Source organism: Phaenicophaeus curvirostris, chromosome 7 (genome assembly GCF_032191515.1).
Source record: "Phaenicophaeus curvirostris isolate KB17595 chromosome 7, BPBGC_Pcur_1.0, whole genome shotgun sequence".
Taxonomy (NCBI): Eukaryota; Metazoa; Chordata; class Aves; order Cuculiformes; family Cuculidae; genus Phaenicophaeus; species Phaenicophaeus curvirostris.
Window position 1 is genome coordinate 40977029 of NC_091398.1, and position 14307 is coordinate 40991335.

Below are 14307 nucleotides of genomic sequence, written 5' to 3' on the forward strand. Positions count from 1 at the left end.
TGGTTTGCAGACGTGGCTCGCCCCTGTCCTCTGGGGAGGCAAAGCTCTGCGGTAGCCGTGCAGGTATCTGCTGCTGCCACCATCCTGCCTGTTAAAGCCCTTCTGGAACACAGCTAAACCTGTTTCAGTGCATACTGTCCAGGAGGCAGGAGAAGGCCTCTTCTTTTCTCCTCCTTTAAGCTGGAAGAAGGGATATTGGGATGAGATCTCAGGGAGAAATGTTTTGTTGTGAGGGTGGGGAGGCCCTGGCCCAGGCTGCCCAGAGCAGGGGTGGCTGCCCCATCCCTGGAGGGGTTCAAGGCCAGGTTGCATGGGGCTTGGAGCCCCTGATCCAGTGGGAGGTGTCCCTGCCCACGGCAGGGGTGGCACTAGATGGGCTTTGAGGTCCCTTCTAATCCAGACCGTCCTGTGATTCTCCCTGTGCCTCCCTCCTGGTGCCAGCCAGTCCCACATACCTATTGGGCGCCTGCAAGCTCAGCTGCCAGGGAGGCTGAAGGAGCCAAGAATCTCTCAGCAGCAGGAAAAAATGAATCCCATCCCTTCCCTGAGAGCAAGCCCTGAATCTCCCTGCAGTCTGGAAAGCCAGGCTGGTGAGGGAGCTGTGTGCTGCATCAGAAATCGGGGAGCGGGTGGGGAGCTCTGGGGGCTTTTGGCAGAGTCTGGTACCCAGGGGAGCAGCCCCCCCTCGTTGCTAAGCAACCGCTGCTTGATGCTGCGCCACAGCAGGCTGTAGATGCATGCACATGTGGCCACATCTGGCAAAGGAAGGAGGTGTAACGTTCCTCCTCATGTACTGGTCCTGTGTGTGTTCCTTTAATACAGGTTAAGCTGCCTTTTATCAGGCCCTTGCTCCTGGTTGCACCTCGTTAAGCTTTTATGGCACACATTAAGATCAATGTTGTCTTGAAAAATAATGTTTAACTGTGTTTTAGATTTCATTCAGTGAGAAACTGGTGGTTTTGTTTGAGGCAATGCTTTCCTAATAGTAGATTTCTGTTTTTATCCTTTCTTATCCGAGCATCTGGATGCGCTTGGTCAGTTCTGGCATTCCTGGGAGCATGGATGGGTACCACAAGTTGCTTTGCATGGGTTGCAGTCTCATGGGTTTGGGAGACTGAGGTTGAAGTTGTTATGATATTAATCTGGATGATGTAATCCTAGTTTGAGGATGGAGACGTACTGTAGAACTCTTAACTGCGCTTCTGTATTGAATCAGTAAAAGTACTGGGTGATAAATTGGGCAATTCTGATTTTCTTTGGAGGAGCTTTTGTAAACACTTTATTTCTGTCTCACTCAAGGATTAGGACACCTAATTAATCTTAAGTCTTATGAGTTGCAACAGATTAAAAGGCCGTTCAAGGATGTGCTTGTACTGATTTACAGAAACCAGCCATTTGAAAATGTGCGGAGGGAGAATTCTTTTGAGTCTCTTCTGACCGTGGTTCATGGAATCATCAATGCTGGAAAAGACCTCTTAGCTCAGTGCTTGAAGTGCTGCTGTGTGGGGCTTCCTTTTGCCACCACCCCCAAGCTGCTGCAATTTGTCTCTTAAATCCACAACAAAGTGAAAAATTGCCACAAGTCTCACTAATAACAAGTGAAGACAAAAATCAGTTGGAGGAATCCACTGGTCTGTGAATTAGGTGGATGGTCCTTAAAGGAGTCCAGATCAAGGTAATCTGCAGGCAGGATATGAAAAGCCCTGTTCAGTGCTGCAGGAAGATGTTAGTATTTGCAGTTTAAATACTTCTAGTCCATTACGTCCAATGACAGATTGGAACCGACACGTGCGGTGGGGATGCTGATCCTGCCAGAGCAGCGTTGGAGGGGAGGGATGGCTTTGAAGCATCCAGGCAAATCATACCAAGTGGCTGGTCTCTTTTCAGCACTGCCAGGACAATACTGGCCCAAGAATTGGGGATTTGGGGGAATCAATGCTCTAACATGGGCTGTGCGTTGGAAATTTGAAGGGTGCGACTCTAGGAACATCACTGGTAGAGCAAAACTGGTGGATGCTTTTCAAAGTCTTGGCCTTAGTCTGTGCTTCCGTGGTTTCTATGGAGGGGATAGCAATTTTTTATCTCGCAGAGGTATTGTGAGAGTAAATTAAATACTTTTGAGGCAGCTGGATGGAGTGGTGATGAATGCCGTGGCTTTGAGCCCCAGAGAAAATTAAATATTGTTCGTTCTGAGCATGGCTTGGCTGGTGTGAAATAAATGCGGCGTGGAGCCGTGAGGCGAGTTACAAGAAGAAATACTGAACAATTCCTTCCTTATACTAGATCTGCTCTGCCGTGTAAGTGGGCTCTGCGGAGGGGATTTTTTTAGTACGTGAGAAAGCTGCAAAACCTTGACGTGCCTATCTTTAATTCTGCTGGTTGTTTGGAGCTTTGCAACCTCCACAACATTCTACTCTGCTCTTTCTCCTCCCTCTGCTCTGCTCTGTTGAGACCCCACCTGGAGTCCTGTGTCCGGTTCTGGAATCCCCAGCAAAAGGGATGTGGAACTGTTGGAATGGATCCAGAGGAGGCCACGGAGATGATCTGAGGGCTGGAGCATCTCTGTTGTGAGGCCAGGCTGAGAGAGTTGGGTTTGTTCAGCCTGGAGAAGAGAAGGCTCCAGGGAGACCTTAGAGCAGCTTCCAGGACTGAAAGGGGCTTTGGGAAACCTGGGAAGGGGCTTTTTTGAAGTGCATGGGCTGATAGGATGAGGGGAAATAGTTCTAAATTGGAAGGGGAGGGTTTAGATCAGACATTAAGAAGAAATTCTTCCCAGTGAGGGTGGGGAGGCCCTGGCCCAGGTTGCCCAGAGCAGTAGTGATCCCTTCCAACCCAAACCAGTCTGTGATTCTCTTACCACAGCATTTTAACGTGGCAGTTTTAGGAAGAGCTGGTGATGCAGGGTTGGAAGTGGCCTCAAAGCCCATCCAGTCCCACCCCTGCCATGGGCAGGGACACCTCCCTCTGGATCAGGGGCTCCAAGCTCCATCCAACCTGGGCTCAAACACCTCCTTGAACATGTTAGTGGCAGAGGATGGGATTCATGGTTAGAGCTTGGGGTCAAAAGTGCTTTGCAGCAGGTGACTCTGCTGGTCCCTCGTAGTGGGATGCTGTTCCTGCATGAGATGAGAGTATATTGAATTAGCTGGGCTTTACCAGACTACAGTGGGGTTTGTTTATTTTAAGCAAGAGGAGGAATATTGAGTCTCCAAGTCAATTATTGTTTAAAAATGCAAGTTTGCTGGATGCCAGCCTGTTGCGCCGCCGTTATCCCAGCGCCGGGATGCCGCGCAGCCGGCGAACGCCTCGTTTCTGTAGGTCCTGTTTGTTTCCAACCCGCACAGCGCTGAGAATAAAGGGATTGCTGATCACCAATCTCCGGCTGCTGCGCTTTGGAGGTTCACTCGCTTGGATGAAAACAAGAACTGAGGAAGAAAAAATTCCTCCTATATTATCAAGAGCTCGGGGAGGAAGCGCTTTGTGTCGCGGCGGGTGCTGAACAAACACCTATTCTGCTCAGCACTACAAAAGCCAATTACAGCCACCATGGAGACAGGGACTGCCTGGGGGGGTTAACGCATCAGCTGCTTTCTCCTCTCATTTTTCTAATCAAGATCTCTATTAATTTGCTCTTTTTATTTGTAATTTTCTTCATGTAATTAAACTGTTCCCCTTGACCGATGTGGAAATGAATCATGCTAACCTGAAACAGGGATTCCTGAGCCCTGGAAATTGTAAATCCACTGGCTGTGAATCCCTTCAGCCAGAAAAAGAGCTATTGGTTGTGTTTAGATTTAAGACAGATGGAGAACTTTATTAAGGATTACATAGGAAAATCATTGGAAAGCCTGTATTTAAATCATTCCATCTTTTCCATTCCATTGGTTCAAGTGAACTGGGCCCCTCGCTCCAAATACATTGAGTGGCTGGAGCGTGTTCAGAGAAGGGAACGGAGCAGGGAAGGGGCTGGATTCTGGGAGCAGCTGAGGGACCTGGGGCTGTTCAGTCTGGAGAGGAGGAGGCTGAAGGGACACCTCATCGCTCTCTGCAGCTCCATGAAAGGAGATTGTGGGATGGTGGGTGCTGGGCTCTTCTTCCAAGGAACAAGAGATAGGGCAGGAGGGAATGGCCTCAAGTTGTGCCAGGGGAAGTTTAGATTGAGTATTAGGAAAAACGTCTTTACTGAGAGAGTGGTGAAGCCCTGGCAGAGGCTGCCCAGGGCAGTGGTGGAGTCTCCATCCCTGGAGGGGTTCAAAAAACGTGTGGCCGTGTCACTCTGGGATGTTGTTTAGCTGGCACGGTGGTTTTGGGTTCATGATTGCACTTGGTGATCTTAGAGGTCTTTTCCAACCTCCATGATTCTGTGATTCTATAACTGTAATTATAACATAATATATATTTCTTACAATTTGGAACTATTTAAAATTCAAATCACCTGGAAGGAAGCTTCCTTCTCTTTGTTTTCACCTGGTTTGTTGCTGTTTAAATGAGAAGAGAAACTGGACTGCTTGGCTGGTTCTTGTCTCCCTACTTGCTGTGGGAGTTGATGGGAGCGTGTGCTACTCTGGGAGGGACAGAAAGCCATTTCACCAGGATGGGATGTTGCGGGGGGAGGTGGTGTGGCAAGGATGCGACCGTGTGTAAGGAAAGCCAGGCCAGGAGAGAGTTAGACTGGGAAAGTTAGGAATTATGATGCTGCTGGGTAAGAAAACTGAGGAGTTTTGGATCTTGTATAGAAAAGCGATACCTATAAAATTACATTTAATTAAGGTAAGTGGGTTAAAATGTGGACAAAACTTATGAGAGCTTTTATTTTATTTACAAGAAACTTTATCTGCTAGAAAAGACAGTTAAGTGATAAGGGCTTCCTTCTGTTTGCTGTCTTCTGCAGGCACTTGGGAAGCCGTTTGGTGGAGCAGCGCGGAGATAGCACTCTGGAAGCATGGCTGAAGCCCAGCTCCCCATCTCAACGTGGAATGCAGCTCCTATTGGTAAGCGTGAGGTTCTATCTGCCCTCCTCTGACTTACACATCTGTGCTGAGAGCAGACAGGGGGGCTCCTGTTGACCAAGCAAGAGCCTAAATATGTAGGTGGGTCACTGCAGGTTTCCTTTGCAAGACGTTTGTGGTGGTTTTATGTTCAATGAAGAGATGAATATCAGTTAGAACTGTCTGTTAGCATTGCTTTGTTATCTGTGTAATCTCTGTTAAAGTTTGTACAAAAGGGATATTTATATTGCGTGTGTTTCTAAATGAAGGTGAGCTCTGTAGACCAGCCATGACGTCCATGCAGGTCGAAGTGATCAGTGTTCATGGAAGGATGGTAGAATATACATGGAAAAAACCAGATACTTTAACACTGCGCTTTCCTATAGATGTTTCAGTTCACACTGTGTGTACTTGGCTAACTCAGATCTTGTTTTCTTTCCTTGCAGTGGGGTTCTCATCTTTGCTTCCATGTTGGGTTTTAATCGTGTGAGCTTGGTGCCCCTCAGCAGCCACTGTCTTTCAACGGCGTTTGAGCTAGACACCGAGTAAAGCGATGAGGAGATTTGTTTACTGCAAGGTGGTTCTGGCCACTTCTCTCATGTGGGTGCTTGTGGATGTCTTTCTGCTTTTATACTTCAGTGAATGTAATAAATGTGACGACAAGAAAGAGAGGTCCCTGCTGCCTGCGCTGAGGGGTAAGTGCCACAGCCAAGTTACCTTTGAAGGTCATGGGGCTTTTTTGGAGCTATTTGGTTTCTTCTGTGCTTTCTGAATTATTTTTCCAGTTCAAACAGACCAAATAGCAGCACCTGTAGTTGGTTTCTTTAGTGCTGTAGTGGTTCTTGAAGTACAAAATGTGTCCAATACGTGGAAGAGAAAACTGCGAGTGAATTTATTAAGAATACTTTTTATCAGAAGTCGTTTGACCTGCAAGAGAGTCATAGAATCATAGAATGGTTTGGATTGGAAGGGACCTCAAAGCCCTTCCAGTGCCACCCCTGCCATGGGCAGGGACACCTCCCACTGGATCAGGGGCTCCAAGCCCCATCCAACCTGGCCTTGAACCCCTCCAGGGATGGGGCAGCCACCCCTGCTCGGGGCAACCTGGGCCAGGGCCTCCCCACCTTCACTGGGAAGAGTTTCTTCCTAGTGTCTAATCTAAACCCTCCCTCTTACAATTCAAAGCTTTTCCCCCTCATCCTATCACTCCAGGCCCTTGGAAGCAGCCCCTCCCCAGCTTTCCTGGAGCCCCTTTCAGCACTGGAAGCTGCTCTCAGGTCTCCCTGCAGCCTTCTCTTCTCCAGGCTGAACAACCCCAACTCCCTCAGCCTGGCCTCGCAGCGGAGGGGCTCCAGCCCTTGGATCATCTCCGTGGCCTCCTCTGGACTTGCTCCAACAGAGTCAATGCACTGTGTTTCTGTTCTCATTTGTGAAAGATATTTACTTGTAAGCTCGCTTTTAAACTCTTAACTCTGGCTGAAACAATCGCTTTAAAAGGTACTTAAATTGCCTTTACCGTATGAAAACACGAGGATTGAGTCTCCAGTGCAGATGGAGCAGAGATTCTTGTCTCACGCCAGATATTTTTAGCAGTGTAATTTGCTAAAGGAGAGCTGGTGAAAACTGAACCTTGACAGAAGCTGTAAGTTTTCAGATTCGTAATTGCCAACTTCCAGAGCAGCAGTTCAAGGCAGAGATCGTGTGCTTCTGTGCATCAAAAAGACACAAGTAGGGATTTAGAACCTGTGATGGACTTGGAAGTAACGTGTAAAAACTGTCACGTTGCCTCCTGAATGCAGATAAGGCTGTAAGTCTATGGGAAATTCCCAAGAAGAGGAGATGGGAATTGATGAAATATAGGTGTTTGGTTTTCCTTGTGAATTAACATCCTGTTCTTAAGCAGTTTAGATTCAGCATATGGTAGGAAGAAGACACTTCCAATGTCTAATAGGGTTGAAACAAGGTTAATTATAGCCAGTGCAGCTGCTTTGGTAACGCATTTACTGTTGGTGATAAGCAAAAACTGTGTCTGAGGCTGTTCCTCTCGCCATAAATAAACATGTGTGTGTTGAACTGCTGATCCCCGGCCTCGTCAGAGAAGAAATCGCTGTTGTCCATGGAAAAGCACATCAGGATTATGGGTCAGTGGAGTCAGGAACTTTGTAATAATTCCAAATGAAAATACCAGCAGCGATGGGTTTGTGACGTGTTAGCTCTAACTGTGTTTGGAAGACTTCACTGTCACCTTCCAGTCCTATGACTAGGTATGCAATGCTAAAAATAAAATCAATTTCAGTTAGTTTTCCAAGTGAAAAGGATGTTGTTTGTTGTCATAGTGTTTTTCTTCCTCTGTGTAATGAAATTACTATAGGTTTATACAAATATTAGGTGAGAATCTGGGATATCATGGGTAAACTGACCAATTTTACTGTAGCGTGAGCCACAGGCAAGTGACCAGGGATTGCTTTTGGAACGTACATTGCGTTTTTCTCAAAACTGATTACATTGTGTGGAATGGCTTTAATTAGTTCGTTTGGTTTTTGCTGTGCAATTGGATAACTTGTAAAGAAAAATATTAACTATTTCCATGCTAGATTTTTTTTGAATGTTAACAGCTTTTAAGTCAATCCAGGCTTAAAAAAAGCCCAAACATAAACAGATGTCCCTGTCACCACCACTCAAATTGAAATGACAATATTTGGAACTGGCAGTTATGAATTCATGTTTTTGACACTTCTTTTTGTTAGCACAATGCAATAATAGCAGACCTTTTGTTTGTAAGTACTCTGCATTTCACTAAATGAAATGATTTTTTCTTACGTTCAGCCAATACTGAATTCCATGTCAGTGCCTGTTATAAAAGATGAGGTTTCTGTGCAGAAATTCTAAAGCTGATGCTGCTTCTTGCTCTTGGTTTTGAGAAACAAGTTATACTGAATATATAACGTTGTTTCTACTTTAAAGCCTGGGAAGAGAACTTTTGAGGCTGTTTCTACACTATGCACGTTCTCTGTGATCCTGGAAGCATATTTGCTTATAATACTCTTTACAGAATGATGGAAGCATGAGAGATGTTTGAGGACAGTAGCAGAGTTCTATTAGGAATCGATCGCTTGTCTCTCATGTGAGATTCTTGAGTTCTGGAAGGATTCTGCTGTGAACAAATGTAATGAGGAAAAGCAGAGTTAATCTACTTAATCCTTAAGGTTGTTTAAAAGCGGGGAAAAGTAGCCAAAACTGTAGGATTAAAGCCACGTCCTTCATTGATGCTTCAGCTCTATCAGTGACGGGCTGGGCTTAAATTATGATTCTAGTAAAAAGGAATCACTGAACGTTATTATCTAAAAGCTTTGGGATTTAGGAAAACATTGTTTTAGAGGTGATGGCTTTTAGTTCACTAAACAGACTCACTGAAATGATGACAGCAAAGACACTTTTTCACCCTTGTGGTTTGACTGAAGGTTTGGTGACTTAGTACTGAGCTTGTGGAGTGCTGTGCTGGTTCATCCACAGACTTGAAATTCTCTACAAACATAAATGTAAGTGCTCTTGAATGAAACTTATGTTCCAGTTAGCTAAATTTGAAGTTAATTCCCTTAACTTTTGTGTTTTTCCATTGTCCTGAGTGTTTCTGGTTGTGTTAGACAGCTGTGGGTGTTGCCGTGCCAGGATGCATGTTTGAAAATAAAAGAAATCCGGAGTAATCTCTCACCGCGTGATGGAGATGAGCAAAATGTCTTTGATTACTTCTGCTGAAACTGTGTATTCTGGTGGAGCACTTAGAAATGCTTTTTAAACTTCTGTAGTGTTACACCCCAAGGGAGACAGAGTAGGACCCAGAACTGCACTTAAACCGTTAGTTTATTACCTGTAATGTTACAATCCTATGTCAAGAGAATAAGCTTAAGTCTAGACCAATATTAACAAGGGGAGGGACACGTCCTGTAGCTTCCAATCCTGTGGACTGCTGACACGTCTTTGCTGTAAGTGCCCTGAGCTTACACGATGGAATTGTTGCTATAAAGAACCCGCATGGGTGCCATCACCTTTATCTTGTTGATAGTGCCTTGGTCAGCCTGCGAACACCTCTAATTGAGGTGAGTATTTCCATATGGATAGTGAAAAAGACACTGCACAAATTGGTACACTATTAGATATTTAAAGGGGGTGCGGCAATCCAGTATTTGAAGTCGCTTAATCCATCGCCGTGGTCAGTAATTAGAGAGGAAAGATTGTGCTGATGTAGAGTGCTGTGTTTGGAGGTGAAAGAGGTAAACATTCCATGCCTCTTCAGTTGTAATTATCGCATTCTAAACGATTCATGAGGATGAATTTCCCATAGATATTGAACTGTAGGCAGTGATGGTCCCTAGACTGGAACAGCGCTGCCAGGAGCCCCTGTGATGTCCTGCTGTACGTCTTTCTAACACTCAGCTTTTGTGCTTGTCGTACGAGTGACAAGTACAAAAGCTGAGTGTTATAAAAATGAGCTATCACTGCGCTGGGTTAGTGGCATTGCTTAACAACTTGTAAGTGTTATCCTCATCAACCCCAAGCCAGCTTTCAGTCGAAACATCTTTACTTGCATCTATTTTCGTGCCACTATTGAAAGAAACAATATTTATTTCTTAACCGTACACCCTCCTTTGGAAGAAGACTAACACTGGAGAGCCATTCCACAGCCTCTGCATCAGTGGTGTCTGCAGGAACAGTGAGAATATCCGAATTCTGCTTCCCCGTCCTGGCAGATCCACAGCCAGAGGGCTGAGTTTTGTCCCTGCTGCTTTCTCCTGGTGTTTGGTGCAGGCGTTGGGATGCACCTCGGGATGCCTAACGCGGTGCTGCGCTGGCAACACTGCCTGGTGTCATAGAATCATAGAATAACCAGGTTGGAAGAGACCCACCGGATCATCGAGTCCAACCATCCCCATCAATCACTAACCCATGTCCCTCAGCACCTCGTCCACCCGGCCCTTAAACCCCTCCAGGGAAGGGGACTCAACCCCCTCCCTGGGCAGCCTCTGCCAGGGACCAATGACCCTTTCTGTGAAAAATTTTTTTCCTGCTGTCCAGCCTGACCCTCCCCTGGTGGAGCTTGAGGCCATTCCCTCTCGTCCTGTCCCCTGTCCCTTGGGAGAAGAGCCCAGCTCCCTCCTCTCCACAACCTCCTCTCAGGTAGTTATAGAGGAGGTGTACATCTAGAGGAGGTGACAGGACTGAGTGCTGAGGGTATATATACATCAACAGGTTATTGGAAGGCTCTTCTAAGAGCAGTCAGTAACCTAAGAGTAAAATATGCAGTGAGCTGGGGGCAAGCGAACTATTGCTCTGTAAATACTGAAGTGGGGAGCGTGTGCCATGAGTGGAGCAGCGACTGTGAAGGAAGCGTGGTTAATTAAAACGAGTGCACATGAGCAATGAGGTGGAATAGTAATTGAGTGCTTGCCTTCACAACATAAATGTTGCTTTTAATGCAACTTGTGTATGTTTTTGATCTCCGTGAAGCTGTGAGAAATCACAGAATCGCTTGGTTGGATAAGGCCTTTGAGATCACTGAGTCCAACCGTACCTGTCCACCACTAAACCATCCCTGAGCACCTGATTTACCTGGATTTTAAAACCCCTCTAGGGATGGCAACTCTATCACCTCACCATCTTTAATATAATTCTGGTGCCTAATGCTTCTATGCAGCTCTTATTTTTAGTGCAACAGAACAAATTTCTCATGGAATCAGTAAAAATTACTAAAATGCTATTTTAAGTAAACCTCGGTGTAAGAGGAAAGTTCACTTATTCAAATCCCATAATGAATTTGTGGTTTTTTTTCAAGAGAAAAGGTCTATGTTATGATTGTATAAAGGCAACTGAATGAAACGTTTGGATGCTGCAGTAAAAGTTGGGGGTTCTGGCCAAGTTTAAGAAAATAAGGCATTCATTTTGGGGGTTGCCATGGTAACGTGTTTATCTGTCAGATTACTGCCTGCATCGGGCTGTCTGCAGCGACAATGGCAGCAAATATTGTTAATGGCAAACCATAAAGATTTAATAGAGGGATGGGTGAGGATGCGATGCGCCGAAATCTTGTCACAAATTTGTTGACAAATGAAATTTAAAGCGCTGATTTGGATATTGTGGCAACACATTAAGTGTATTTATAGATTTTCATCATGCAGTTCAAGGAAAACAAAAAGCGTTTCTGAAGCTTCAGGGGAGGACGAGCTCGGCACAAGCCTTTTTCTGATTGCAAACTTGAAAAAAAAAAAAATCACTGGAGGCTGTGAGAGTGAGAGATGTGGGGCTGAGGGCTTTGAATGGACCAGCACCAGCCAGAAAGGTGTCATGTTTTCTGGACTCTTGTCTGGGGATGAACTGACAGATAATTTTTACTGTAGTGAAATTGTTCCATGACTTCCCATTAACTTTTATCATTAGATACTTTAAACATCAGACATGAGAATAATCATGGAATGCTTTGGGTTAAAAGGAGCTTCAAAGCCCATCCAGTTCCACCCCCCCTGCACTGGGCAGGGACACCTCCCACTGGATCAGGGGCTCCAAGCCCCATCCAGCCTGGCCTTGAACCCCTCCAGGGATGGGGAAAGGACATGGAGGGGCTGGAGCACATCTGGAGAAGGGAACGGAGCTGGGGAAGGGTCTGGAGCCCAGAGGTGCTGGGAGCGGCTGAGGGACCTGAGGCTGTTCAGCCTGGAGAGGAGGAGGCTGAGGGGAGACCACATTGCTCTCCGCAAGTCTGTTAAAGGGTTGATTGTGGTGAGGTGGGGGCTGGTCCCTTCTCCCAAGTAGCAAGTGATAGAAAGAGAGGAAATGGCCTCAAGTTGTGCCAAAGGAGGTTTAGATTGGGTATTGGGAACAGTTTCTTTATGCAACAAGCAGTGAAGCCCTGGCAGAGGCTGCCCAGGGCAGTGGGGGAGTCTCCATCCCTGGAGGGGTTCAAAAAGTGTGTGGCTGTGGCACTTGGGGACATGGTTTAGCAGACTGAATGGGCTTAGACGTCTTTTCCAACCTTTGCAATTCTGTGATTCTGTTCTATCTCCAGAATTTATCTAAGCGAGTGTTGTGTATCAAAATCATAGAGATGCTGTTGAGGAAAACTTTTTGATGTATTTCCAAGCGTGAAGCATGCTGTGCTCATTCTAATGCATAGATACAATTATAGAAATGCAGGTTTGCAGTATGAAAATGTATTTCAGCATTGCTGTACATCCCACAGTCCTGCCGCAGTGTCACCTGCGTCCAGTCCGCTGAGCTGAGCCTGATTTGAGTTTGTGTGGAATTATCCAGGGAATTGTTTAGTGGGTAGTGAAAACTACACTCTTTTCTTGCTGACAGTAAACACAGCAATATTGGAAGATGTCAGAAATGCTTTCTATCTGTAGCAGCTGACAGAAAGATGACATGGGAGTGACAAAATTGAGATTATGTTCTCCCTTGCTGCCAAAAGTTGGATAACTCTGGGGCAGAACTGCAGTTAAATCCATCTAGAAAGTTGCAGTTGTCAGTCCCCAGATTATTTGTTGAAATGGGATTTTTTTTGTCTGAGCCATTAAGGGTTTTGTAATGATTCTTGTTAGCTTTTTTTTGGTTGATATTTTGGAATTGAGCTGTTTGTGTGAAAAGCAGGCGTGGATCTGTCCTATATCTTAAAGGTATGAATAAATATTGTTAATTTTACTTAATATTTCAGATTTGAGTGAGAAGGGCATAAACTCTTGGGGGTTTTATCTTGTTTATTTTTGTTTTTTGAATATTCCACCCTGTTTTGAAATATAAAAGCTACCGGGTGGACAGTGCTGTCCTAAAGCTTCCGTAGGGTTTTGCAGGTTCCTTGGGTCTCAATGGAGCCCTAGCTCATCAGAGCATCTTTAGTGGGTGCAGCTCATCAGGAGATTCGGCCTGGTAGCCCTTTACATTTATTTCCCAGTTCTTCCATGGTTTTGGTTAAGCTTTTCTTGTTTATTTTCGTTGCTTCATCCCGGTGCGTTCATTGGGTCGGAGCTCACAAGTGCAGTGTAGGCATTGACATATCTTGCCAGCTGGGGCTGCAAATATTTAATAAATCTGTGGATTTTCCCATTAACGGCTTAAATTTTTAGTTCTAATAGTACAAAAGAAAAATACTTTTCATGTAAATTGGTGACAATTTGTTTGCCCTGATAGATCAATTAATATTAGTAGTTTTAATACGTGTAATATAGAATTGTAAGTACAAAAGCAAGGACCTGTAAAAAATTGAAAATACTTAAAGGGAAATGATCTCACGCTACTTGAATGTGTGAGATCAGCAGGAAAACACATAACTTGCAGGAATTGATACTTTGCACTTAACAATTCTTATTGGAGGGGCAGCCACTTGAAAATGATGAGTAGCTGAGAATGCTTGTGGTTATCCATTCCTGTGCGTGTGCAGTGTAGGGGAGGGTTGATTTCACATTATAGAATCATGGAATGGTTTGGGTTGGAAGGGCCCTCAAAGCCCATCCAGTCCCACTCCTGCCGTGGGCAGGGACACCTCCCACTGGATCAGGGGCTCCAGGTCCTCCCAGCAGAGGTGCTTCAGCCCTTGGATCGTCTCCAATCGTCTCCTCTGGACTCCAATAATAACAGATACTTTTCTTAATAACAGTTGTTCTGATAGCAAGATGTTTGGATGGTTTGTACTGCGAGACAGAAGAAAGAAGCCCAGCTTTAACTGTCTTGCCAAACTTCAAGTCATTCTTATCAGGATTAACAGAAATCTCAAATTTTCAGTGATCTGCTTTCCTTTGGCAGTGACAGAATATGCTCCCCAGCTGCTCTGCAGGCTTTTAGGTTCTCTGTTTCCTTTTTGTGTTCAACAGATGAATCAGAAGATTACATGAAATTCTTTTCAAGCGCTGGCTTTTCTTTTGCAAAGAACCTGTCACCGTTTACACCTGCTCGCTCGCACCATTCATTGCCAGTCAGTACCTTAGGAGGAAACAGCTTTATGAAAACCGTGAAGGAGTCATGAAAACCTCATGTACTTCTGTCATCAGAAGCTTTTGTAATGGACGTTGTCTAAAAATGACGACTCCTTTCTTGTTATTGACTCCTTAGTGTTGGACTGTGAATGAAGCTCTGTAACGGGCATCAGTGTACACGGGTCTGTCTGCAAGAACTGAGAAAAAAATCTCTTTATGGAAAGAGTGGTGGAGCCCTGGCCGAGGCTGCCCGGGGCAGTGGTGGGGTCTCCATCCCTGGGAGGGTGCAGAAACCGTGTAGATGTGGCACTTTGCGACGTGGTTTGGCAGGCACGGTGGGGCTGGGCTGATGGTTGGAC

The 14307-nt window shown here is 45.4% G+C and overlaps 1 protein-coding gene across 4 annotated transcripts in view; it reads left to right on the forward strand.

Annotated features, from left to right (window-relative positions):
* The first annotated feature begins 4889 nt into the window (after positions 1 to 4889).
* The window catches only part of GALNT13 (polypeptide N-acetylgalactosaminyltransferase 13), a 73765-nt gene continuing 64347 nt past the window's right edge, over positions 4890 to 14307 (forward strand). For all 4 annotated transcript variants that reach the window (XR_011337765.1, XM_069861682.1, XM_069861681.1 and 1 more), the window contains exons 1-2: positions 4890 to 4991; positions 5435 to 5683. Coding sequence is in view for 3 of the 4 variants with exons in the window: in XM_069861682.1 (XP_069717783.1) it covers positions 5542 to 5683 (142 nt within the window). In the remaining variant the exon portion in view is untranslated. The remainder of the gene's footprint in view (positions 4992 to 5434; positions 5684 to 14307) is intronic.